This window comes from Triturus cristatus, chromosome 12, assembly GCF_964204655.1.
Source record: "Triturus cristatus chromosome 12, aTriCri1.1, whole genome shotgun sequence".
NCBI classification, from domain to species: Eukaryota; Metazoa; Chordata; class Amphibia; order Caudata; family Salamandridae; genus Triturus; species Triturus cristatus.
This window is the reverse complement of record NC_140595.1, coordinates 775159600-775183700: the sequence shown is the minus strand read 5'-3', so window position 1 is coordinate 775183700 and position 24101 is coordinate 775159600. Positions and strand designations below refer to the sequence as shown.

Below are 24101 nucleotides of genomic sequence, written 5' to 3'. Positions count from 1 at the left end.
ATCGGTACGCCAACTCGGTGAGTTGGGTGAGTGGTTTAAACCTGAACGGCAGTCCCGGCCTGACACTCGTACTCCTGGTGACAATAAATTTACTAGACGTGATATGTTTTTTGCTCTTATGGCTGATGGTGTGCGGAAGGAGGACATTGATGGTGAGACTACTTCTCGTTTGTGGGAAATGTTTCGCAAACGTGGCTTGGATCGAAAGGAGGGTGCCCGGCGTGTTCGGACAACTGAGTGTGATCGTGGTTTTTCTGACGGTAGCGGTGATGACGACCGCCGTGGGCGCTCTGATCGTCGTGATGATCGACGTTATGCGCGTGATTTGTCCCCCCGTCGTGAGAGAGACAGGGAGAGAGAGGGGGAAAGAGAGAGGGGGAGAGATGATTATGTTAACAGCAGACGTAGAGATGATAGGGATCAATCCCCTGAGTTGAGAAGGAGAGAGGATCGACACATATTGGCCGATCGAAACCCGCAGTACAATGCAGGGAACAGTAATCCATTTCGTAATGGAGATGGATATGAACAGGAGGTATCGATACCTTGGAACCGTGAGAGTCTTTATCCTGATTTATCCTGGTACACAGAACACAATAAAAAGGACTAGGAAATAGGTCAAGCTCCAGTACACAGAGGGGCTCACAGAGATAATAGACCCTATGTAGATATTGATATTTATTGGAGACATCGTAATATCCAAAGGGCCCGAGCATTGGTAGATACAGGAGCGGAGGCCACTCTTATTCATGGAAAATCAAAGAAGTTTAAAGGTCAGCCTTTTACAATTACCGGATTAGGTGGAAAGGAAACTCCCGCAGTTCAAACCTTACTTGAAATGAGAATAGGTAGAATTCCTAGAAAAGAATACTCTGTATTAGTGGTGCCACTCTTAGAATTCATAATTGGAATTGATATTTTGAAAGGAATGACTTTGCACTTAGATGATGGATGTTACCAATTTGGAACTAAACATTATATATCGTCCAGGCCTGTACGGGTTGGTCGTTTAAGAATGCCCCCCATAAAAGTTCCCCAGGCGACAAAAGTGGTTCGTCAGAAGCAGTATCGTATTCCAGGTGGTCATGAAGAGATTAGTACCACTATTCAGGAGTTGGTGGATGCAGGAGTTATAACCCCAGTTACTTCTGCTTGGAATAATCCTGTTTGGCCTGTACGTAAGAGTGATAATTCTTGGCGCATGACTGTTGATTATCGAGAATTGAATAGACACACACCCTCTTTGACTGTTGCAGTACCGGATGTTATTACCCTAATTGAAAGAATACAGAAACATCCGGGTACATGGTATGCGTCCGTTGATATTGCTAATGCTTTCTTTTCGATTCCGATTGCCCCTGAGTGTCAGGAACAATTCAGTTTTACGTGGAACGGGCGTCAGATGACGTTTAGAAGTCTTCCTCAGGGCTATGTGCATAGTCCTACGATATGTCACCGGCTGGTGGCAGAGCATCTGGCTGAGGTACCAGTTCATCCACAAATTCAGATATGTCACTATATTGATGATATTTTGATCCAAGGTGAATCACAAGAGGAAGTTCAGACCCAACTGGATAGAGTTATTGAGTGCTTGCGTGAGAAAGGTTGGGAAATCAACCCGGATAAATTACAAGGTCCGTCCCAGGCTGTGAAATTTTTGGGTATTAATTGGCATGAAGGGCACCGAGAAGTGATCCCTCAGGTTAAACAGAAAATTCTTGATTTTGCAGTTCCGAGAAATAGGAAAGAAGCCCAAAGCTTCATTGGTTTGTTTGGATTTTGGCGCCAGCATATTCCTCATTTGAGTCAAATATTGGCCCCTTTGTACCAGGTCACTCGTAAAAAGAATGCATTTGAATGGGGTAAACCACAGCAAGATGCGTTCAGTCTGGCAAAAGAAGCAATTCAGCATGCTCTGGATTTATGGCCTGTATGTGATGGTGATGTGGATTTGAATGTGTCTGTACAAGGCCTTTATGCGAATTGGAGTTTGTGGCAGAAACAAGGCAAGAGTAGAGTACCGTTAGGTTTCTGGACCAAAAAGTTACCTGATGCTGGTGAGCGTTATACACCTTTTGAGAAACAGTTACTTGCATGTTATTGGGCTCTGGTGGATACCGAGCAATTGACTTTGGGACATGATATAGTTTTGCGACCTGAAATTCCTATCATGCAGTGGGTTATGAGTTCGCCGAAAACTCACCGAATTGGACACGCTCAAGAGGCGAGTGTGATTAAATGGAAATGGTATATACAAGACAGGGCACGTGTGGGACAAAAAGGAGTTGCATCTTTGCATGAGCAGGTGGCACGGGCGCCATCAACTGAAACTGAGAGTGAATGTTCCGTACCTTTAGTACAGGAATCTCCTGTTAAGTGGGGTAAACCTTTTGATGATTTGTCCGCAGAGGACAGAAACCATGTCTGGTTTACGGATGGTTCAGCAAGGTTCATAGGGACGAAACGGCATTGGAAGTCAGTGTCCTATAATCCGATCACACAAAAATTGCTGAGTACAACTGGTGAGGGTAAGAGCAGTCAATTTGCTGAACTCTATGCTGTTTATCAAGTTCTGAAACAAGAGTTACCTGGCACATGTCATATTTTTACCGATTCTTGGTCTACTGCCAATGGACTGGCAGTTTGGTTACCGACTTGGCATTCCCATAGTTGGTAAATCCATTCCAAAGAATTGTGGGGAAAAGAATTATGGCAGTAGATTTGGGAAATGCTCCCACAGAGTACTGTTACAATCTTCCATGTGGATGCTCATACCCCGATAGACTCTCTTGACAAATTCTTTCATAACATTGCAGATGAGAAATCTAAAATTGCTGAGGCAGTGGTGGACACGCAAGATTCTGATATTGCGGGATTGGCGAAATGGGCCCACCAGAAAGCAGGACACTTTGGAGAGAAAGCCACTAGCAGGTGGGCTGCTGATCGAGGAATTTATATTCCCCTAGATTTAATTAAAAATGTTATTCTACATTGTCCCATTTGTCAGCATATCAGGCAGCGCAAAGTGCCCCAAATTGTTAAAGGTCATTTACATCGCGGGAAATTGCCCGCTCAAATTTGGCAGATTGATTACATTGGTCCACTTCCTATGAGTAGGAATTGTCAATATGTTTGCACCATTGTTGATACATACAGTGGCCTGTTGGTGGCCCTTCCCTGTAAGCAAGCTACCCAATTGAATACTATTAAAACATTGGAATTGATTATGATGTATTATGGTGTGCCATTCCAAATTCAATCTGATAATGCATCCCATTTTCGTGGAAGATTGGTACAGGAATTCTGTGTGGAAAACAATATTGAATGGGTGTTTCATATACCATATTATCCACAGGCCTCGGGTCTTGTGGAGAGGTTGAATGGCCTGCTGAAAGACCAATTGCGCAAATTAACAGATGACAAGTATAAGAATTGGCGAGATTTTTTGCCTCAAGCGCTGTTGATTTTGAATAACCGTCCTTTTCTAAATGCTGAATCCCCACTTATGCGTTTGTTTCCTCCGAATGTTAATGCTAAGCCCAATGAGATCAGAGAGACTGTGATGTACTGGGAGATTACTCCCGGAGCTTTGGCTCCATGCAGAGCGACCCCAGGGTCGGCAGGTTTAGACTTGCATGCCATGGATGACACCATTATAAAAAGTAAAGATCGAGTCATCATTGAAACAGGTGTTGGTGTTCAGATACCACCTGGAAATTTCGGATTAATTGCCCCTAGATCGGGGCTGGCTGTAAAAGGCATTCAGGTGCTTGGAGGAATCATTGATAGTGATTATCAGGGAGAGATTAAGGTGCTCCTGCTGAATAGCAGTGAGGTTGACTTACTGATACATAAAACTGACCGAGTGGCTCAATTGCTAATAATGCCTGTTTTCAGTGGTGAGATCACAAAAGGCACTGCCCCAACGTTGCTAACTGTACGAGGCCAGAAAGGTTTTGGCTCCACAGATAATCCTGGGGCCAGAGTTTGGGTGCAGTCGCCTAAGAATCCCCCTGAACAAGCAGAAGTGATTGCAACCGGTCAAGACAACACCATTTTAGTTATGAGACCAGGGAAAGATAGCTGGGAAGCAGTCCCGGCTGACAAATGTTACTTACGAGAATGAATAATGCCTGTATTTGATTCTTTTTCAGATCATTCTTTGGACTGTTGCTGCAGGATGTGTCGGCGTTGGACTCCTTTTGGGATGGTACGACGAGAGAGGAGGGATCCCATCAACCCGGGCTGAGTTGAGAACCAGAGTGTCGCGTTCCTTCGCTGCGTGGGATTCGTCGCCAAACTTTTGGGTTACATTGGCCAAGCAAGTGACGAAGACCCCTCATTTCTGCTTGACACCGATGAGATCGGTAACGGATATACTGGCAACTTGTTTGGTTGCTGTCCCTGCTTCATTGGAGACTCTGACTCATATTTTTAATATAACAAATGCTCGCCCCAATGTTCTTCTGGGCGATTTCGCTGCCCATGAGTATTGCCCCTTGTGTACTGTACTGTCAGACCCGATACCGCCTGTCCAGTCCCAAATAGTTACCTATAATATCACACAAGGTGATTTATGTTTTTTCCTTACATGTGATCCTAGTGCGATTTCTGAATGTATGCGTTTAAAATTGAAAGGTGCCGCTTCATTCACCGCTCATGAACGAACTTTGTGCTTTCAAAGGACACCGAAAACATGTACTTCTGTTCAGAATAACATGACTTGCAAGAGTATGGTAGTTACCCCCAGTCACTATCGCACGATGTTGCTACCTGCCGGATGGCTTTTCTCATGTGGTAATACTTCCTGGCCATATATCCCCGCAAATATTTCTGGAGGCCCTTGTGCCATTACTAGACTGAGCTTACTAATGTTCTCGTCACATCCGAATGCCAACTCTCGTGTGATCCGAGATACAGTGAGGTTACAGGAGGATTGTGACTCATCTTTGCATTTATATTCCAAGTCTGAATACCTTAGCCTGGCTGTTTCAATTGTTGGTGTTCCTGCTTTGGCAGTTTATAATGCCAAATCTATTGGGAAAATGGCCTGCTGGATGGTAAAATCCATCAATCATACTTCTACAATCCTGTCTGACATGCTATTAGACGCCCAGGGTGAACGAAGGGCTATCTTGCAAAATCGAGCGGCCATTGATTATCTTTTGCTTAACCCCTTCAGTGCCCATGACGAGCTGGACTCGTCATGGGCTGCGGTGGCGCTGTGCCCATGACGAGTCCAGCTCGTCATGAACTCCGCCCGCTAATAAAAAGCGCGGCACTGGGCGGGGAAAGGGGCGGGCATGCAAGGGGTTAAACATGGACACGATTGTTCTGATTTTGAGGGTCTTTGTTGTTTTAACTTGTCGGATCATACAAAATCCATTCAGGTTCACATTGATAAATTACATGACTTGACAGAAGAAGTTAGAAAACACATTGACCAGGGCTGGTTTGACTGGCTCTTTAATTGGTTACCTGATTTGCATTTGTTACGTCAAATATTAGGAGGTATTCTGATTGCTATTGGCATTTTGATTTCTATCTGTTGCTTTATTCAGTGTATTCCTTCACTACTTCAATTCTGCACACCTGGTACTAGACATAGATCAGTTAGTCTTGTTTCATATTATTCTTCCACAGATGTTAGTTCTGTTTAATGAATGTATAATAGACTGAAGTCAAGGGTGAAATGTTCTGCTCGATTTTCCCGGCCTTCTTGTGTTAACAAGTGATTGAATGTGACTTCAGTCTCTTACCATTCAAGCCTAAGGGTTAGAGTAGTGAATGGAGCCTATTTAATAGGCACTTCGACATGATTCGGTGCTCTTCCCCATAGATCAGGGCTTGCACACATAGCCTAGGGGATAGATTCGTTAGTATTAGGGATAACCTGTCCTGTAGTGAGGGTATTTCATGGAGCTGTGCTGAATTCAGGCCTGGTAGGCCTCAAACGGGAGAGACTCCATCTTTCTTTCTGCTCCGGCAGCTTGGGATGCTTCTAGGTCAAAAGTAATGTTTTAGTTATGAGGTGTTATTCGCTTGGAGAGAACCGGTTCAGGCCGGCCCTTATCGAAGGATTGTATTTTTCTTCATGCCGAAGACACTACATCAGGCCGGCCGGCTGGGAACGTGTCCTTGGTACGGGGAGGTACAAGAATTTGGTGGGCGGCAGGTTACGGGCCGGAATTTTCCATGAGGAAATGCACCTCTATATTAGTGAAAGTCTGAGGCAGTTACATGTTCAGTCCGTAGGCGGCATCTTGCCGTTAGCAGTAAAGCTACTACTTATTCCAGGGAAGACAGACGCCATCTTGAAGGCGGAGAAGAACCGAGAGACAGATGCTTTCCTAACAGAATAGCCAGAGAGGAGAGAGTAGCCGATAAGGAAGAGGTCCCAGTGACTCGGAGAAGGGTGATTCCAGGCGAGCCGAGGCACAGACGAGAAGGGAGCCTAGATGACCACTGAGTGCAGGCTACATACTACTAAGGTGATGTCGACCCTTTCTTATTAGAGTGTACAACTTAATCTTTCACTTTTCTTTGCAGGTTATGTGTTATGTCGTAATGTTATGTGATTGTGTATGTAATGAGTAATAAAGTATCCAGTTTGTAGTGAACCAACATGTGCTGCGTGTTCTTGTATAAGAGGGTAGCCTATTCTTCTAGTCAGCTGCGGCTACATGAACAGATGTTAACCCTGATCAGGTAAGTGGTAACTGAATAGAGGAAAGAGGAGCCCCTCGAACCTGAGAACAGGCTATGCCCGAACTGGCAATCCTTGTGTGGTCTGATGAATAGTGAGACTGATTCCCTTTTTGTATGTTATGGTGATTATAGGATGAACTGTCGTATGAGACTGCCGTCTAGGTAGAGAGGTCTGGATTCGTAGGGGATCGCGAGGCCGCCGATTGTGCTGATACTGTCGTATGGGCAGAGAGGTCTGGGTTCGTATGGGACCGCGAGGCCGCCACTTGTGATACTGTTGTATGGGCAGAGAGGTCTGGATTCGTAGGGGATCGCGAGGCCGCCGATTGTGCTGAGACTGCCGTATGGGTAGAGAGGTCTGGGTTCGTATGGGACCGCGAGGCCGCCACTTGTGATACTGTCGTATGGGCAGAGAGGTCTGGATCCGTATGGGATCGCGAGGCCGCCGATTGTGCTGAGACTGCCGTCTGGGTAGAGAGGTCTGGGTTCGTATGGGACCGCGAGGCCGCCACTTGTGATACTGTCGTATGGGCAGAGAGGTCTGGATTCGTAGGGGATCGCGAGGCCGCCGATTGTGCTGAGACTGCCGTCTGGGTAGAGAGGTCTGGGTTCGTATGGGACCGCGAGGCCGCCACTTGTGATACTGTCGTACGGGCAGAGAGGTCTGGATTCGTAGAGGATCGCGAGGCCGCCGATTGTGCTGAGACTGCCGTCTGGGTAGAGAGGTCTGGGTTCGTATGGGACCGCGAGGCCGCCACTTGTGATACTGTCGTATGGGCAGAGAGGTCTGGATCCGTATGGGATCGCGAGGCCGCCGATTGTGCTGAGACTGCCGTCTAGGCAGAGAGGTCTGGGTTCGTATGGGACCGCGAGGCCGCCACTTGTGATACTGTCGTATGGGCAGAAAGGTCTGGATCCGTATGGGATCGCGAGGCCGCCGATTGTGAGGTCTTGGTATGCATAGTAGGAATCCCCTGTCCTTAGGTGATAGATATATGTAGTTGCAGGATTGTAAATAGGTTCTAGGGAGGGGGTAACGTTCTGGCTGGGTTAGTGAGGCTCTGATGAGCGGGTTCTATCTGATCCGAAAACCCAAGCAGAACAGTGCCCCAGGCATGTCTCATTCCTTTCAGCCCTCCCTGCCCCAATACACTAAAGTCTGTCTGGGGAGGTGCTAGCACCTCCCCAAGCAGGAAACCTATTGTCCAAGCCTCCCTTGCCGGGATCACTCCCAGCAGCAGGAGGTCAGACTTGTGTCTGTGGCAGCAGCATCCATTTTGTGATGCTGAGGCTTTGGTTAGAGTTAAACAGCAAAGTAGTATTTTAACATTTCTCTCCCTCTAGAAGGGAGGAATAATATCCTCATCACCAGAAATGGTATGGGGGTATTATTCCAAAGTGTTAGACACCTTACACAACATGTTTTGATAAAGCCAAACCATAGTTACCATAACCGTTTAAGATTATAAGGCACTTTAAGAGTATATGGTAGGCTATATCATAGAACAGCTATAAGGACATGATTCCGAAAGCTGCAGACAGGCTCAGCTCATGCTAGAGCACCATCTCACATGTTACCAAGCACTCTGCCTCCAGGATTGTTAAGGCCTGCCATAGGAGTGACTGATAGGTACACATGTGTCTATATATAAGGGTAGATATAGGCATACTATATCTAAGCAAGGGGTGATTACACGACCTTGCCCCAGCTGAGTGATCGGCCAGTTGTGTCTGATTGGAAGGCCAGACCAGGGGTGGCATAATACATGCTGCAGCCCCTGGGAGGCCTAGGGTACACCTATGCCCTGGGTACCTGGGGTACACTGTACAGGGTCCAATAAGGTGATCCTTACCAATTGGGAATGTACCTAGGGTACATGGAGTCCATTTTAAAGAGAGAGCAGACAGCCTGAGACCCTGAATGGCAGGATCTCAGGCCAACTAAGTCGAAAAACAAGCTAGACACTAGGCAAAAAGTTGGGGGTAACCATAGTCAGATATCCACCTTCCTACACTGGGGTCGTCAGGTGCAGAGGTGGAACCAGGGGCAGGCTTCGCAGTCCTTCAGGTCACAGAGGCTTTGTTTTGGAGATAGTTGCTTGGTGAACAGGGCCACTGTTCTCAGGAGTCTTGATCTTTGTCAGAAGGCAGGTAGTCCTCCCAAGGCTTTGGAGGTCACTGGGCTGCAGGACGGGTCATCTTTTGGCGTAGGATCGTCGAGAACTGCAGACAGGCCGGCAGTCAGTTGGTTTCTGCAGTCTTGTCCGCTGTTGCGACTCAGTAGTTTCCGAATCTTCTCAGTTCATCAGAAACTTCAAAAGTTCAGGTTCTGGAGATGCCACCTAAATACTAGATTTAGGGGCATTTTAGGGGAGTGACAGGTAGGAGCCAATAGGCCCCTTGCATGATATGTCTCCTCCCTCTATCATGCCCACCTCATGTGGTCGGGGGATATGGACCTAGCCCTGATTGGATAAGTTCTACCATCTTCATGATGGTGGGCACTGAAAAGGGTACTTCACTTCGCCTCCAGCTCCGGAGGGGTGGAGTTGGCAGGGGAGGCATGCCTCCTATTCGTTCTATGTTTTCTCGCCTGTCCTCCCACCAAAAATGGGGTGAGGACAGGAAGGGGGCCAGCTTCCTCTAACAGGAGAGGCGGGGGTGGCATTACAAAGGTGGAAAGGCCTTTCACGCTCCCTGCCACGGATGGCTCTTCCTGACCAGCAGGAGGTGTGAACACCTGCACCAACAAAAGGCATTGTTCGCGACCTCTGAGCATACAGGTACTCACCCCTTGAGGCCAGCACAAAGTCTGAAGGTAGCGGGCTGGTTCAAGCCAGTCTGTGACCACACTAAGGATTGGTAGGTTTCAGGGGACTCCTCTAAGTAGGCCTCTGATTGCAATTTTTAATAAATCTGACACTGGAACCTGTGGCGGTTCATTATGCTGAGTCGTTTAGTACCAGACCTCCCATATTTCAGTGAGGCCAAATTTCAGTGAGGCCATCATGGAGCTGGGGAACTCGTAATGACGAGTGTCTAGCCTATGGACTTACTATGGCTTCCCTGGTCACTTACAATATCCAGGGATTGGACAAGGATATTGCAGGGGAATTTCTGCTCATGCTGAAATGCCTTCACAGAGGATATAGTGCACCCTGCCTTAGGGTTAAGGCCTGCTAGATGGGTGTCTTACCTATATCTTGTGCAGTGTCTATGGGAATGGCACACAGGGATGTGACTCTTCAGTTTTGTCTGCACCAAGACACGTAGGATGCAGTGGCAGTGTGCATGTGCTTGGTGAGGGGTCCCATAGGGTGGGGCAATTCATGCAGCAGGCCTTCGGGACCCGCTTTAACCACAGAAACCTTGCTACCAGGGGTACGTTTTACTAGGGACTTATATATGAGCTAAAGTAGTGCCAATTGTGGTATAGGTTTTAGGGAAAGAACACTAGTACTGGGAATCTGGTTAGGAGGGACCCAATACTCTATGGTCAAAGTTGCATCAAAAGCCAGGCAAAAAGTTGGGGGGTACTGCAACAGAAACCCACTTTCCTACACTGTGCTTAAGGTGCATTAGCAGTGCAGCTCTTCATCCCAATATTAGAGGTTATGCTTAGTAAACAGAGTTAGGATTAGCTCCTGGACACACCCTTAGATACGAGAATGACTGTAGCTTAAGCTTACCTTGATGTATTTGATGGTCTGGTTTTGCCTGTCATACCAGAAGCCATAATCAATCCAGAGTCGAATGAGCTCTAGCGGAGGCTGGGAACCAAAGGTGTCGTTGGCTGGCATGTTGAGATCATCCATGAAAGTAATCAGCTTCTTGCCTCCCATGGGCACATAGACCCCTTTGGTCCTTTTCTCTACGCGGCTTTCAATGATGTTCTGGACATTTCTGGATGTTGTCTGAGAAGCAAGATAAGAATGTCTTACATGTAAGCTTTAGATTTCACGAGGAAAACCTCACTGAGATAAAAACATGACTTGTGTACTTGGTAGAAAAGGTTTTATATTCTGAAACAACACTTGTATAGGAAGACATTCTTATAGTCAACATATGCACCAAAGAAGGCCAAAATCATTATATAAGTGCCAAAACTGAAGGCTATTTCTAATTTGTAAATGTCTAAGAAAGCCGTACCTTGATAAACATTTAGGTGCTAATTTAGAAATGTTGCTGAACATCAATAAAAACTTGAAACCAACAGGCTCAACTCCACCAATTAGACCAAATTAGAAATCCTAAATGTGCCTACCTTCACATACAGTAGCAGAGACAGGCTCAATGAGGAGACTCGTCTATGATACCTCTCACACACGCCCAGCCTAGAGAACCAGTGTAGCACACTAATGGTGAAAATGGCAGAGCCAACAAAACTCTCACCCATACAGTGACTCATACCCTCATGCCACCAAACAATCCTCCATGCTACAGCAAGCACACAATGCACTACAAGGATAAGGAAAAAAACTCCCTGGAATTTATTGCTTCCAAAATGATCCCTGAAAACCTAGGCAAACAAGTTACCTAACTTTGGCAAAAGCTCTTTATAGTGGATATCCTATCTAACCACAGATTCCTCACTGCAGAATATCTCCAGACACCAAACTGGATTTTTCATAGCAGCTCTGCTGCACACTGCAAGGTGGCATCGTGTGGCTCCATGTCGGTTTCATACTGCTCCAACAGTGACAGAGCAGTTATGTATTTGAGCCGCCCTTACGAGCTGACGTTAGTTTCTGCTCTTTACACCTTTCCGCAACTTCAGACACGAAGAATGGACAATTGTTGATAACAGTGTGATGAATACTAATTTGAAACCTTTTAAAATGTTAAAAAGAGGTCCCTCCACAGAACAGGGAGGCGGAAGGACAATGATGAATCTTCGGTTAGATGGAGTATCTGCCAGAAAGAGCTTTACCAGAAGTAAATAACTTGTTGTCCATATGGATACATATACCGAAAATTCCTTACCTTAAAATAGATTCCAAATCACTACCTCCTAAAGGTGGAGGGTCTGTGAAGTGGGTTAAAACCAAAACATCTTGTAGAACAGAGCAGGCAAAATGTTCTTCCCATCTGACCTGGCAGTCAAGGAAGTAGTGTTTTGTGAACATGTGCACTGGAGTCCACGTGGGCACTCTGCATACCAACTCAGTGGTAGCAGCCTTAGCTACTACCTATTCCTGCTGGAATGGGCTCTCAGGCCTTCCAGGGCTGTTATTTGGTCAGTGTAGCAAACCGTAATGTAAACGACTAACCACCTCAACAGGGTACTCTTCTGCACAACTTTCCCTTTCTTTGCTCTAGGGAATCCCACAAAAAGCTGATCATTCATAAGTTAGTCAATACAGTTAGTTATACAATCTATGTAAACGCCTAAAGTCCTTTTAGAATACCACCCTTGGACTCTCTCCTAGTCTTTCTTGGGAGCAAAGAATTCTGGCAGACTGATGGGTTGCCCAAAATGGAAAGGAGTCATGACTTTTGGTAAGAAGGCCACCTGAGTCCTGAGAACTAATTTATTTGGGAAAAGATGGTATAAAGAGCTTGCACTAAAAATTCCTAAAGTTCAGTCACATGACAACCTGATGTAATTGCAATGAGGAAGACTAAGTCTGGAGATGTAATGAGAAGCTATCCATCTGCTCAAAGGGCTTGCACATGAGAAACGTTAAGACCAAATTAGGGTCCCACTATGGAATCACAAACAGCGTGGGAGAATACATGCACCAAAAGTTTAATAAACCTCAACACTACAGGTGATATGCACAAGGAAGGTTGATATGACAAACGTAGAAAGGCCAAAATGACTGACAAACAACCTTTTGTAGTACCCATCTGAAGGCCTTGCTGCTCTGAAAACAAAATAAACAAAAGAACATCCAACAAGTTTTCCTGTAAGGGGTCAGTAATGAGAATGCCAAGACAAATTTGTCCCAGTGCCTGTCAGGATCCGCAACTGTTATCAAACGGGTTCCACTGACAATCCGTCTCTCTCCCTAGAGTGACATCAGAAAGGGTCAAACAAGAGGGATAGAAGAATGGCTAAGAGAGAGAGAGAGAGAGAGAGTAAGAGATACGAGAGAGAGAGAGAGAGAGAGAGAGAGAGAGAGAGAGAGAGAGAGAAGCAGAACGCTACGACTTTACATACTATAGTTGTAGGAAAGGAGGATCTGCTTTAATGGTTACCCCCACTTTTTGCTGGTGTTATTCTGTTTTTCTGACTAGTCTGACTGGGATCCTGCTAATCAGAACCCCAGTCTCTGTGCTTCCTCCCTAAATCAGACCTTTATGAGCACTTAGCTACCCCCCAGATTGGCTACTGGTGTACCCTTATAAGTCCCTAGTATATGATACTAAGGCACCCAGGGCATAGGTACACCAGAGGTCCCTAACGGGCTAAAGAATGTATTATCCCACCCATAGGAGCCCACTCAAATTGGGACTACAGGCCTGCCACTGAAGCCTGTGTAAGCTGGTGCTAGCACCATGTACGAAAGATATACAATTTCTTATAACTAAGGTCACTACACTTAAAACCATTCCATTTCCAGCAAACTTTATTTCAGTCGATATAGACCATAAAAAATACAAAATAAAAAACAGTTTGCATGGGTAAAAACACATATCATAGAAAAATACAGGTAAAATACACATATGAAAATTGTAAATTTAGCGGCATTAAAATACATCCTAATAAGCACAGGGTGGGAGGATCGAGGTGTCCAGGCCTTCACCCTATCCTCACCCTGCTGCCCTGTGTACAGCCACTAGGGCCATAAACACTACATATACAGTCTTATCAGTACATATTTACAATTCATCACTGTTCCTAGTGGTTAAATCATAGAAAAAAGATTTAAAAAGTTAAAAAGAAGGGAGGCCGCATGCACTATGGACTTTTTATCAATGTAGTGCCATGTTTACCAACCTCCTACGGGTGTGTCACATTGAATTTAAAAAACGGGATACGGCAAAGACTGTAAACGCTGCCACACAGTGCATGAATCCTAGGTTCCGACAGAGTGTGATGAGCCAGCGCTGTCTGGCTGGTTTATAGCCAGGACAAAAAAAGAAGACATGGAGCTCTGAATTATCCCCACAGTTGCAAGCTGGGCATCCAAGGGGAATGGCTTTTGACCATTTGTTGGTAAAAGCACGAAGCGGCAAGGATCCTAGTCTGAACTGGATATATAGTTTCCTTGCAGAGGCGGGTTGAATATCATCCAGAAAGGACTCGGTCCAATACTCGTCTTAAATCCTTAGGAAGTTAGCTGTCAAGTGTCCTAAGGCCAGGCCCCCTGGACATCTGCTAATTTGAGCAACCTGTAAGCTTTTACTAATTACGAAAGTGAAGTTATCAGACACGATTCTTCAGGGTTGCTCCATAAGCTAAGTTTACAGAAATCTGCAACATAGGTCCTTAACGTACATAAGCCAAGGTATTTTGTCCAGACCCGGGAGACTCAATAACTCCTTTAGCTCTGTCTGGTAGACTGCTAGCTCCGAGGTCACCCACAGTCTGCGGCAAAATGTTAATGGCCTAAGTCCAATCTCATCCTCATTCGGTCTGATTCCTAAGTCCATGCGTAGGGGTATAAGGGGGGTGCTGATCGGAAGGCTCAACATTTGCCACATAAGGTTGTTCTCTGTTTTGGTCAGTCTATCAGCGGGACGATGACCCCATAATTAAGCCCCATACAATGGAGCGCCCTAGCTAGCACCTTATATATCTCCGCTATAGGGCCTGCTGGTTTGTGACAGGAGTTTCTATACATTTTTGCGATTCCCCCCGCAATCTGAGCTAACTTCAGGCTTGCTTTAGCCGAATGCGGGCCCCATTCAAACGTTTCTGACAGAGTGACACCTAGGTAGTCAAAAACTGACACCCACTCAAGCAAGGAGGGGTTTCGGCGGAAGGTTTTGGCTGAGTTGAAGACCATAAATTTGGTCTTCAATGTGTTTATCTCCAGCCCCCTGTTTTTGCAACAGATGGCAAAACTATCAAGGACCCTCTGGATGCCCATGGGCAACTTAGAGAGTAACACTTAAAACCTATAAGTCACCCCTAAGGCAGGCCTTTCAATCCTGAAGGCAGGGTGCTTGGTTATAAGTGTGAGGGTGCCCCTGCATGAGCAGGACACCCCTACAGTTCCCGGAGTCCATATTACAGGCGTTGTAAGTGCATCAGCCATTACGATACATAGAGTGGCCATGCGTCATTACGCGACGGCTAACTCTAAACTGGCTGTAACGAACCCTGGCATGTTTGGTATCAAACATGTTGGAATCGTTCCCCAACACCGTAAATGGTGTTGGATGTATGATTCCATACACTGGGGGGCTCCTTAGGAACGCCCTCCATGCTCCCGGTTCTAGTCTTCCAGACCTGGACAGCAAGTTATAGCTGCTGCTAACCAGAGACACGATTCTGCCCTCCTGCTGCTAAGCCAAGCTTAAGCAGGGAAAGGTAGGACAATAGGTTTCCTGTCACAGGGAGGTGTGACCACCTCCCAGACAGGACTTAGTGTATTGTGCCAGGGTAGGGGCGCTTGCCAGCGCCACTAGACTGCTTTGAAGGGCACATTTGGTGCCCTCCTTGCATACTCCAGTTACAACCAGTTCAGGGAGCCGTTGGCTCCCGCTCTGGCTCAAAACAAGACAAAGGACATAGGAGTGTCCTCCCCACTGTCCAGCCCCTCCTCTGGGAGAGACTATGTTGGACTTCACTTTGAGAACTGACACTGCACCGGAAAGACTCCTGCTGCTCCTGGTCTCGTCGTTCTGCCAGTCGTCTGTGCCTGTGCTCCATCCAGGTTCTTTCCCAGGTCTGTGGATATTTAAGATACCCAAAGGAATCTCCCTTGGAGTGAAGGAGTCACTCCCCTGCATCTGCAGGCACCGCAACAAAGCTGACTTGTCACCTGTTCCTGAGCTCCCACGGACTCACAAATGTTCCGCAACACAGGTGGTGGTTTTGCAACTCCCTCGAGGTCTTCACAGCAACTCTGAAGCCAGTATCCCTTGTCGGAACAGCTGGAGCAGTACCCCTGTGCACCACATTGACTTGTCCTTGCCAAGGCTTGTTGACTCCCTTAACCAGAGATCCTTGGGCTCCAAGAAGATCCAGCATCTCTTGCTACCAAGATCTTTATCCTCACCGCATCCTCTGCACCGTGAGCCTGCATCATTGCTGAGATGCTCAAAGTCCTCTTGATACTAATGTCCCTCCGGCCGCCTGGGTTCCTTGGCTCCAGTGGGATCCCCTGTTTGCTTCGGGCCTACTCTGACTTACCTGCTTGAGGTGAGTCCCTTGGACTTTGCTGGTCCCGACACTGCAACTTTTTCGTCTACCTCATTTGTTGTTGCTGTCAAGGCTTGTTGGTGCTCCCAATGGACACCAACTCCCTGGCTCGTGACATGCGATGTGGGGCAGCTTGTGACCGGCTCCTGGTGTTCCACAGCATCGTCTGGTCCGCACCGCAACAGCGCCAAGGTCACCGCCAACTCTCCTGCATCTTCCAACATCGGTGGGCATTCGCCTTCCGTGCCTCCGGATCACTCCTGAGTGGCATAGACTCTGTCCCCTCTGCTTGCAGGTACCTCTCATCCTGAATCCACCCTTGGGTTCAACTGGACTCTTTCAGCTTCAGCTGGCAAGAACCACCACCCTGCCCCAATACACTAAATCCTGTGTAGGAGGTGGTCACACCTCCCTGTGACAGTATAGCTTCTGTTCTGCCTTGCCCCGTTTGAGCTTGGCTCAGCAGCAGGGGGGCAGAAACGTGTCTCTGGTCGGCAGCAGCCCTAGCTTGCTGTACGGTTCTGGAAGACTGGTACCAGGAGCACTGATGGCATCCCTGTGGAGCTTTACACTATATGGAATCATACCTCCCAAACCGTTAACGGTATGAGGGTATGATTACAAAATGGTTGATTTCAAACATGACAGGGTTCGTTACAGCCAGTTTAGAGATGGTCATTGCGTAATGACGCATGGCCACTCTATATGTCATAATGCCTGAAGCACTTACAACCCGGGAGAATGGACTTTGAAGGTTGGAGGGATGCTCTGCTCATGCAGGGGCACCCTCACACTTAGGACCGAGGACCCTGCCTTCAGGATTGAAATGCCTGCCTAAGGGGTGACTTATAGGTTTTAAGTGGAGTGAGCTCAGATATAGGGAAACCTATATCTGTCGTAAGTGGTGCTAGCACCAGCACCAGCTTACACAGGCTGCAATGGCAGGCCTGGTGTCAAAATTTGAGTGGTCTCTCATGGGTGGCATGGAAGACCTCTGGGGTACCTATGCCCTGGGTACCTTGGTACCATTTAATAGAGACTTAGAAGGGTACCCCCAGTAGCTAATCTGGTTGGTACCTGAGTACTCACCATGTCTAATTTAGGGAAGAAGCACAGTTACTGGGGTCGTGACTAGCAGGATACCAGTCAGAGTAGTCATAAACCACAGCTCGAATCTGGCTCAGCAGCAGGAGGGCAGAATCGTGTCTGTGGTCAGCAGCAGGACTAGCTTGCTGTTGGACCCCGAAAGGCTGGTACAGGGAATAGAGGGGGCTCGCTAAGGGATCCCCCCAGTACATGGGATCCTATATCCATCACTGGAATCGGTATTGGGGTAGGATTCCAACAGGTTTGATACCAAACATGACTGGTTTTGGTGCAGCCAATATATAGTTAGACATCTCGTAACTGACTAGATGTCCATTATATGTATAAAATGCGTGACCGCACTTACAAAGCCTGGAGAATCGACTCCTGGAATGCAGGGGGTGTCATGCTCATGCAGGGCACCTCACACTTATAACCAAGCACCCTGTCTTCAAGATTGAAAGGCCTACCTTACGGGTGACTTATAGGTTTTAAGTGCAGTGACCTCAGATATAAGGAAACTTATATCTTTTGTGAGTGGTGCTAGCACCAGTTCACTAAGGCTGCTTTGGCAGACCTGTAGTCTAAGTTTGAGTGGGCTCCCATGGGTGGCACAGTACATACTGCAGCCCATGGGAGAACCCTGGTGTACCTATGCCGTGGGTACCTTAGTACCATAAACTAGGTACTTAGAAGAGTACACCTGTAGCCAATTGGGAAGGTACCAAAGTACTTACCATAGTCCAATTTAGGGCGAGAGCACAGTGACTGGGCACCTGATTAGCAAGATCCCAGTCAGACTAGTCAGAAAAGAAGAAGTTACTTACCTTCGGTAACGATATATCTGTAACAGACATAGATTAGTTATAGATTCCTTCCCTTTAGAATTACCCCAGGCGTCAGACTGGATCTGGAGAATCGCCCGCTGACGTCAGTTCTTTTACACGACATTCCACGTCAGAAGCCCAGAACCATGCAAGATACTGACCACTGGTGCACAAAACCAGGGCCCTGAAAGGGATTCCCTGACTCTAGAAGTCAGTTCGCAGAATGGGGCGGATGGGTGGGGCGGTAAGGAATCTATAACTAATCTATGTCTCTTACAGATATATCGTTATCGAAGGTAAGTAACATGTTCATCTGAAAGAGACAATTAGTTATAGATTCCTTACTTTTAGAATAGATACCCCAGCAATACCAACCCCAGAGGTGGGTCTGCGAACCAAATTCACACCAGAGAGTCCTGGAGAACAGAACGGCCAAAGAAGCCATTACTCTGGACTTGGCTGTCCAGGCAGTAGTGTTTTGTGAACGTATGCAGAGATGCCCACGTAGCTGCCTGACAGATGCCATTGAGGGGGACTCCACGTCCCAAAGCAGTGGTAGCTGCCATCGCCCTGGTGGAATGGGCGTGCAATCCCACTGGAGGCTCCTTCTTTGCCAAAGAGTAGCAAGCTTTAATGCACAAAATGAGCCACCTAGAGATGGTCCGTTTGTGGACGACCTGACCTTTTTTGGCGCCCACGTAGCCTACAAAGAGCTGGTCATCCACCCGGAATTACTTGGTGCAATCCAAATAAAAGGAAAGCACACATTTTGGATCCAGATGGTGGAGCCTCTCTTTCTCCTTAGAAGGATGCGGAGGCGGAAAGAAGGCAGGCAAAGTGACCACTTTAGGAAGAAAAGAGGGACAGGTTTGAAGGACAACCTTTTCCGGATGAAACACCAGAAATGGCGGTTTCGAAGAAAGAGCCTGGAGCTCACTCACTCTGCAAGCAGAAGTGATGGCAACCAGAAAGGCAGTCTTTAAAGTGAGAAGTCTGAGAGGACAGTTATGTAGCAGCTCAAAGGGCGCGCACATAAGATAAGTAAGAACCAAGTTCAAGTCCCATTAAGGCATTATGAAGGGAATAGGAGGAAAAAGATGAGTAATGCCCTTAAGAAAGCGATTTATAACAGGGGACTTGAAAAGAGAAGGCTGATCAGGAAGCCTAAGAAAAGCTGAAATGGCTGAGAGATAGCCCTTAAGAGTGCCCAGAGCACAGCCCTGCTAAGCCAAAGAAAGGAGGAACAAGAGAACCTCAGAAAGAAGGGCAGAAAGGGGATCCACAGCCTTTGCTGTGCACCATGCCACAAATTCCTCCACGACCTACTTCTGGGGCAGGAACTTGCTCGATGGGTCCCTTGGCCAAGAGAGCCGTAACTTCCTGTTGGAGGAGGGCCAGATGACCCTCCGACATGCGATGGTAGTGAGGTGGCATAGCTGAGGGGGTAGTCTCGAAGGGGAGGGAGTAGCCCCTTCAGACTATTTACAAAACCCACCTGTCCGACGTAATGGTGCGCCAGTGGGGGAGGTGATGGCGAATCCTGCCGCCAACTGGCGATTGGTGGCCCTGAAAGGTCGGACTAGGAAGGTTTGGAGCCTGCTGCAGAGGGAACACTGGTGGACTGACCAACTCGCTGGCCCCCAGACCCATGACGGTGGGTCCCACGTCCCCGGCTGCGCAGGGGCTGAGCAGCTTGCACCGGCCTGTGTCTCTGGGTGGAACATTGTGAGGCACCCCTTCTGTAGCCACGAAAGGGGCAAAAAGCAGACTACGCAGGGTGGGTGGTGGAGAGGCCCAAGGACTTGGCTGTAGTCCGAGAGTCCTTGAAGTGCTCTAGCGCGTTGTCTGTTTTGTGGCCGAACAGGTGATGCCATCAAAGGGCATGTCCATCAGGGTAGCCTGGACATCCCCGGAAAAGCCCGACCTCAGCCAGGCGTAGAGTTGAAGGGCTACCGATGTTGAAATCGCTCTGCCTAGCGAGTCGGCGGTGTCCAGTCCACATCTTATGGAAATCTTAGCTGCGTCTCTCCCCTCGTCAACTGCACGGAGAGCACGGCCTGGTCCTCCTCCAGGCACTGGAGCAGCACCTGCGCTACCATATCCCACACGGAGTGGGTGTAATGGCCCAACAGACATGCGGTGTTCACCGACTGCAGTCCCAAGCGGAGGAATAAAACTTCTTCTTCCCAAGATGGTCCAGCTTTTTGGATTACCTATCAGGTAGAGCATTAGGGAATGCGCCTTTGGATGTCGAGGCTTGGACCACCAAGCAAACAGGGGTGGGGTGTGGGAGAGGAAAGTGGGGTCTCCCGGAGCCGGGCGGTGTCATTGGGCAATAATCCTATCAACAGGAGCCCCTGTGTTGGGCCTGGACCAGGAGCCCAAAAGGATGTCAGTTAGAGCTTCATTGAAGGGTAGCAGGGGCTCTGAAGGGCACACGGCATCCAGCCGCCCCTGTGCCGCTGATGGTGCAGCTCCTGTGCTTATTGTTGGCCCCTGCAGTGCTGATCTTAACTCCAAGAGTTTTGCTCCCACAGCCAATTTTCCTGTTCGTGAGCAGTCCCTGAACAAAGGCCCATTAGCCCCATTGGCTAACATTGGGCCCTTGCACTCTGTACTTACCCGCCCCAGTGCCGCTGGCGGTGCAACTTGAGTGCCAACCTAGACCTTGGGGAACCTTGGTCCTAACCCCCAAAACTCACACTCGTGAGTCGAGTACTTATCTGTGAAACTGATAACAATTTTTCTCCCATAGGAAGCAATGTCATCTGTTTTTGTTTCTAAAATGTTCTGAGTTGAACTGATGTTTTGGATGGAAAAAAAATTAACAATCCTAAAAAGTCTTACTTACCGTGTATTGTGAGATACCCGGCATGGTATCTAGGCATACCACCCGAGTAGTTGATTCACATGCTTAAATATTCCCCGTCGTCGAAGTGGGAGTCCCACGGTACATAACATAGCAATGTAGTAATAACATAAGCCTAATAGGCATAAAAGAAAGTAAAACCATAGAGTTTTCATGGATAGACAACTTGTCACATCTATAACATATTACTGTCATTATATTTTAGTCCAAAATCCAGCCAATCAGGCGTCCGCACCCTCTAGAACCCTCTCCCCAGAGGCTCAGGCCCTCAGATTTTCGTAGCACAAGTGTGACATAAAAAGTCCAATATATGATGGGGAGCCTCTGAGGGGAGGTGGGTGGGTCGCATGTAAATCTATGAAAGACACCAATACTGGAGAACCACCATTTACAGGTCAGTAACTTTTGTTCTTATGTTCGAATATGCAATGTTTACATGTTGGTATTGGTTCAAAAAGCAGTTTAAATTACACAGTAATTACTTTTGGAATACTTTTGGATTACTTTTAGATTACATCAACTACTCGGGTGGTATGCCTAGATACCATGCCGGGGATCTCACAATACACGTAAGTAAGACTTTTTAGGATTTGTAGTGTCTTTCATAGATTCACATGCTTGAATAAGAGTAGTGAGCAGTGATAACATAATAATACAAGGTACATAAGAATCAAAGCAATAGCAATACCCAGTGCAAAAGACTATAGGCATATAAAATATATAATATATATATATATATATATATATAAATACATAATGAATGTACCTTGTATACAGGAGGCGGGAAGCATCAGAGGCTCACCTTTATTTAAAAAGATTACGAAGGACTACCTGTCCCACAGCCGTGTCCGTGTTGTCTGCAGCATCCAGACAGTAGTGTCTCGTAAAGGTGTGTCTGCTGCACCATGTTGCAGCCCTGCAGATGGATTGAAGAGGAAACTCAGCAAATAGCGCAGTAGAAGAAGAAACCTTCCTGGTGGAATGCGTTAGAATGTTTGATGCAAGTGGTTTTCCCGCTTGTTGATGGCAAAAGGCAATAGTAGAAGATTTCCAGCGTGCTATAGTTTGTTTGGTGACCGGATGACCTTGTCGCATCCGTCCGTAGGCCACAAAGAGTTGGTCATTCTTACGAATAGTAGCTGTTCTCTGAAGGTAAAATTTGAGACATCTTTTGACATCCAAAGAATGAAGCGTTTTCTCTGCAGGAGTTTGAGGATTTGGAAAAAATGTTTTTAAAACAACCGGCTCGTTAAGGTGGAAATCCGATGGCACCTTGGGGATAAAGGTCGGATTGGTGCGGAGCAGGACAGAGTCTTTAGTAAATTGAAGAAAAGGTGGTTTAGTGGTAAACGCCTGTAAGTCACTGACCCGGCGGGAGGATGTAAGAGCCAGGAGTAGAGAAGTCTTCCAAGTAACATATTTGAGACTGACTTTATGGATTGGCTCAAATGGTGGTTTCATGAGCTGTGCCAGTACAATGTTTAGATGCCAAGATGGAGGTGGTCGACGTATCGGAGGAAACATTCGAAAAAGACCTTTGAGAAATTGTTGAATTACTCTTGACGAGTAAAGTGAGTTAGAGCCATCTTGTCGGAATCGTGAGATTGCTGCTAGGAAAACCTTAAGGGTAGAGTATGAGAGGCCTGATTTCGCTAGGTGCAAAAAAAAAAGGCAAAAGTTGGTCTGGCTTGGAATGTATAGGATGTACTTGAGCTTCATTGCACCATAAACAGAATCTTTTCCATTTGAGTTTATATGTTTTCACCGTTGAAGGCGCTCTAGCCTTAGCCAAGACTTCTCTGCAATCTAAAGGAATGTCTAAATTTACAAATTCATGGTGCTCAGGTACCAAGCCGCTAAACGTAGAGATGCAGGATTGGGATGACAAATTTGGCCGTGTTCCATGGTCAAAAGATTTGGAAGAGGGCGAAGAATGATCGGTTCGCACAGGAGCAGCAGTTCCGTGAACCATATTTGTTGAGGCCACCGGGGAGGACTATAAGAATAATGTGACAGGGTTCTTTCCTCATTTTCCGCAGAACCTTGGGGACTAGAGGTATTGGTGGAAAAGCGTAAGCATATATTTTTGACCAGTTCATCAAAAATGCATTCCCACATGACCTTGGTTGGGAAAGCCAACTTGCGTAGAACAGGCATTTGCGGTTCAGATATGTTGCGAACAGATCCAGATTTGGAGGACCCCATAGCTGAAAAATGTGATCCAGAATGGGTTGGTGTAATTCCCATTCGTGATTGGTCGTGGACGATCTGCTTAGGGAATCCGCAAGATTGTTCGACGCTCCCAGAACATGAATTGCTGTGAGGACGATGTGATGTTGAATCGCCCAATTCCAAATTTGTTGAGCCTGAAGGGACAACAAGACGGACCTCGTGCCTCCCTGTTTGTTGATGTAGTGCATGCACGTTGTGTTGTCCGTACGGATCAACACCGTGCTTCCTCGAATGATGGTTCGGAAGGCTTTCAGAGCCAGAAAAATGGCCAGTAACTCTAAAAGGTTGATGTGTTTTGTTTTTTGTTGAACGGACCACTTGCCTTTCACAGTCAGTCCTTGTAAGTGGGCGTCCCAACCCTCGAGCGATGCATCGGTCGTGAGGGTGAATAGTGGAGTGTCCGCTACAAACGGACGTCCTGAGGAGATATTTTCTTCGTGAGTCCACCATAAAAGAGCTCTTTTTAGTCGATGTGTGACTCTGAATAAATCGTTGAAAGTTCCTGAGACTTGAGCCCACTGTTTGTCCAATTCTTCCTGGACAGGTCTCATTTTCAAGCGGCAGTGAGGGACTAGAGGAATGCACGAGGCGAACATCCCTAGGAAAGATTTCAACTGTCGGACAGAAACAAACTCTTTTAGATGGATAGAGGTCGCTAGATTGCGAAGACGTTGACGCCTTTCGTGCGACACAAAAGCTTTCCCTTGCCTGGTATCTAGAATGGCTCCCAAGAACAGTCTGTTTTGAGCTGGGAGAAACTGAGATTTTCCCATGTTTAATGTGAGGCCCACAGATTGGAAGAGGGACCTGCATAACAGAGTTTGTTTGGATGCTAGTTCGAACGACTTTGCCTTCAGTAGGCAGTCGTCTAAGTGTGGAAAGATTTGCACTCCTTGAAGACGAAGGTAAGCTGCCACCGGGAGCAGAACGAAGGCCGAATGGCAGAACTTTGAATTGGAAATCCTTTCGGGCCACTCTAAATCTGAGACATTTTCTGTGTCTCGGCAGTATGGGAAGATGAAAATAAGCATCTTGAAGATCTAAAGTTGTCATAAACTCTCCT

General features: G+C 47.0%; 1 protein-coding gene across 1 annotated transcript in view; it reads right to left on the bottom strand.

Moving 5' to 3' along the window:
* Positions 1-24101, bottom strand: part of DNAH2 (dynein axonemal heavy chain 2) — a 2945517-nt gene that overhangs the window by 1329261 nt on the left and 1592155 nt on the right. Inside the window, exon 50 of the mRNA XM_085638712.1 lies at positions 10398-10622. Coding sequence (XP_085494838.1) covers positions 10398-10622 — 225 coding nt within the window. The remainder of the gene's footprint in view (positions 1-10397; positions 10623-24101) is intronic.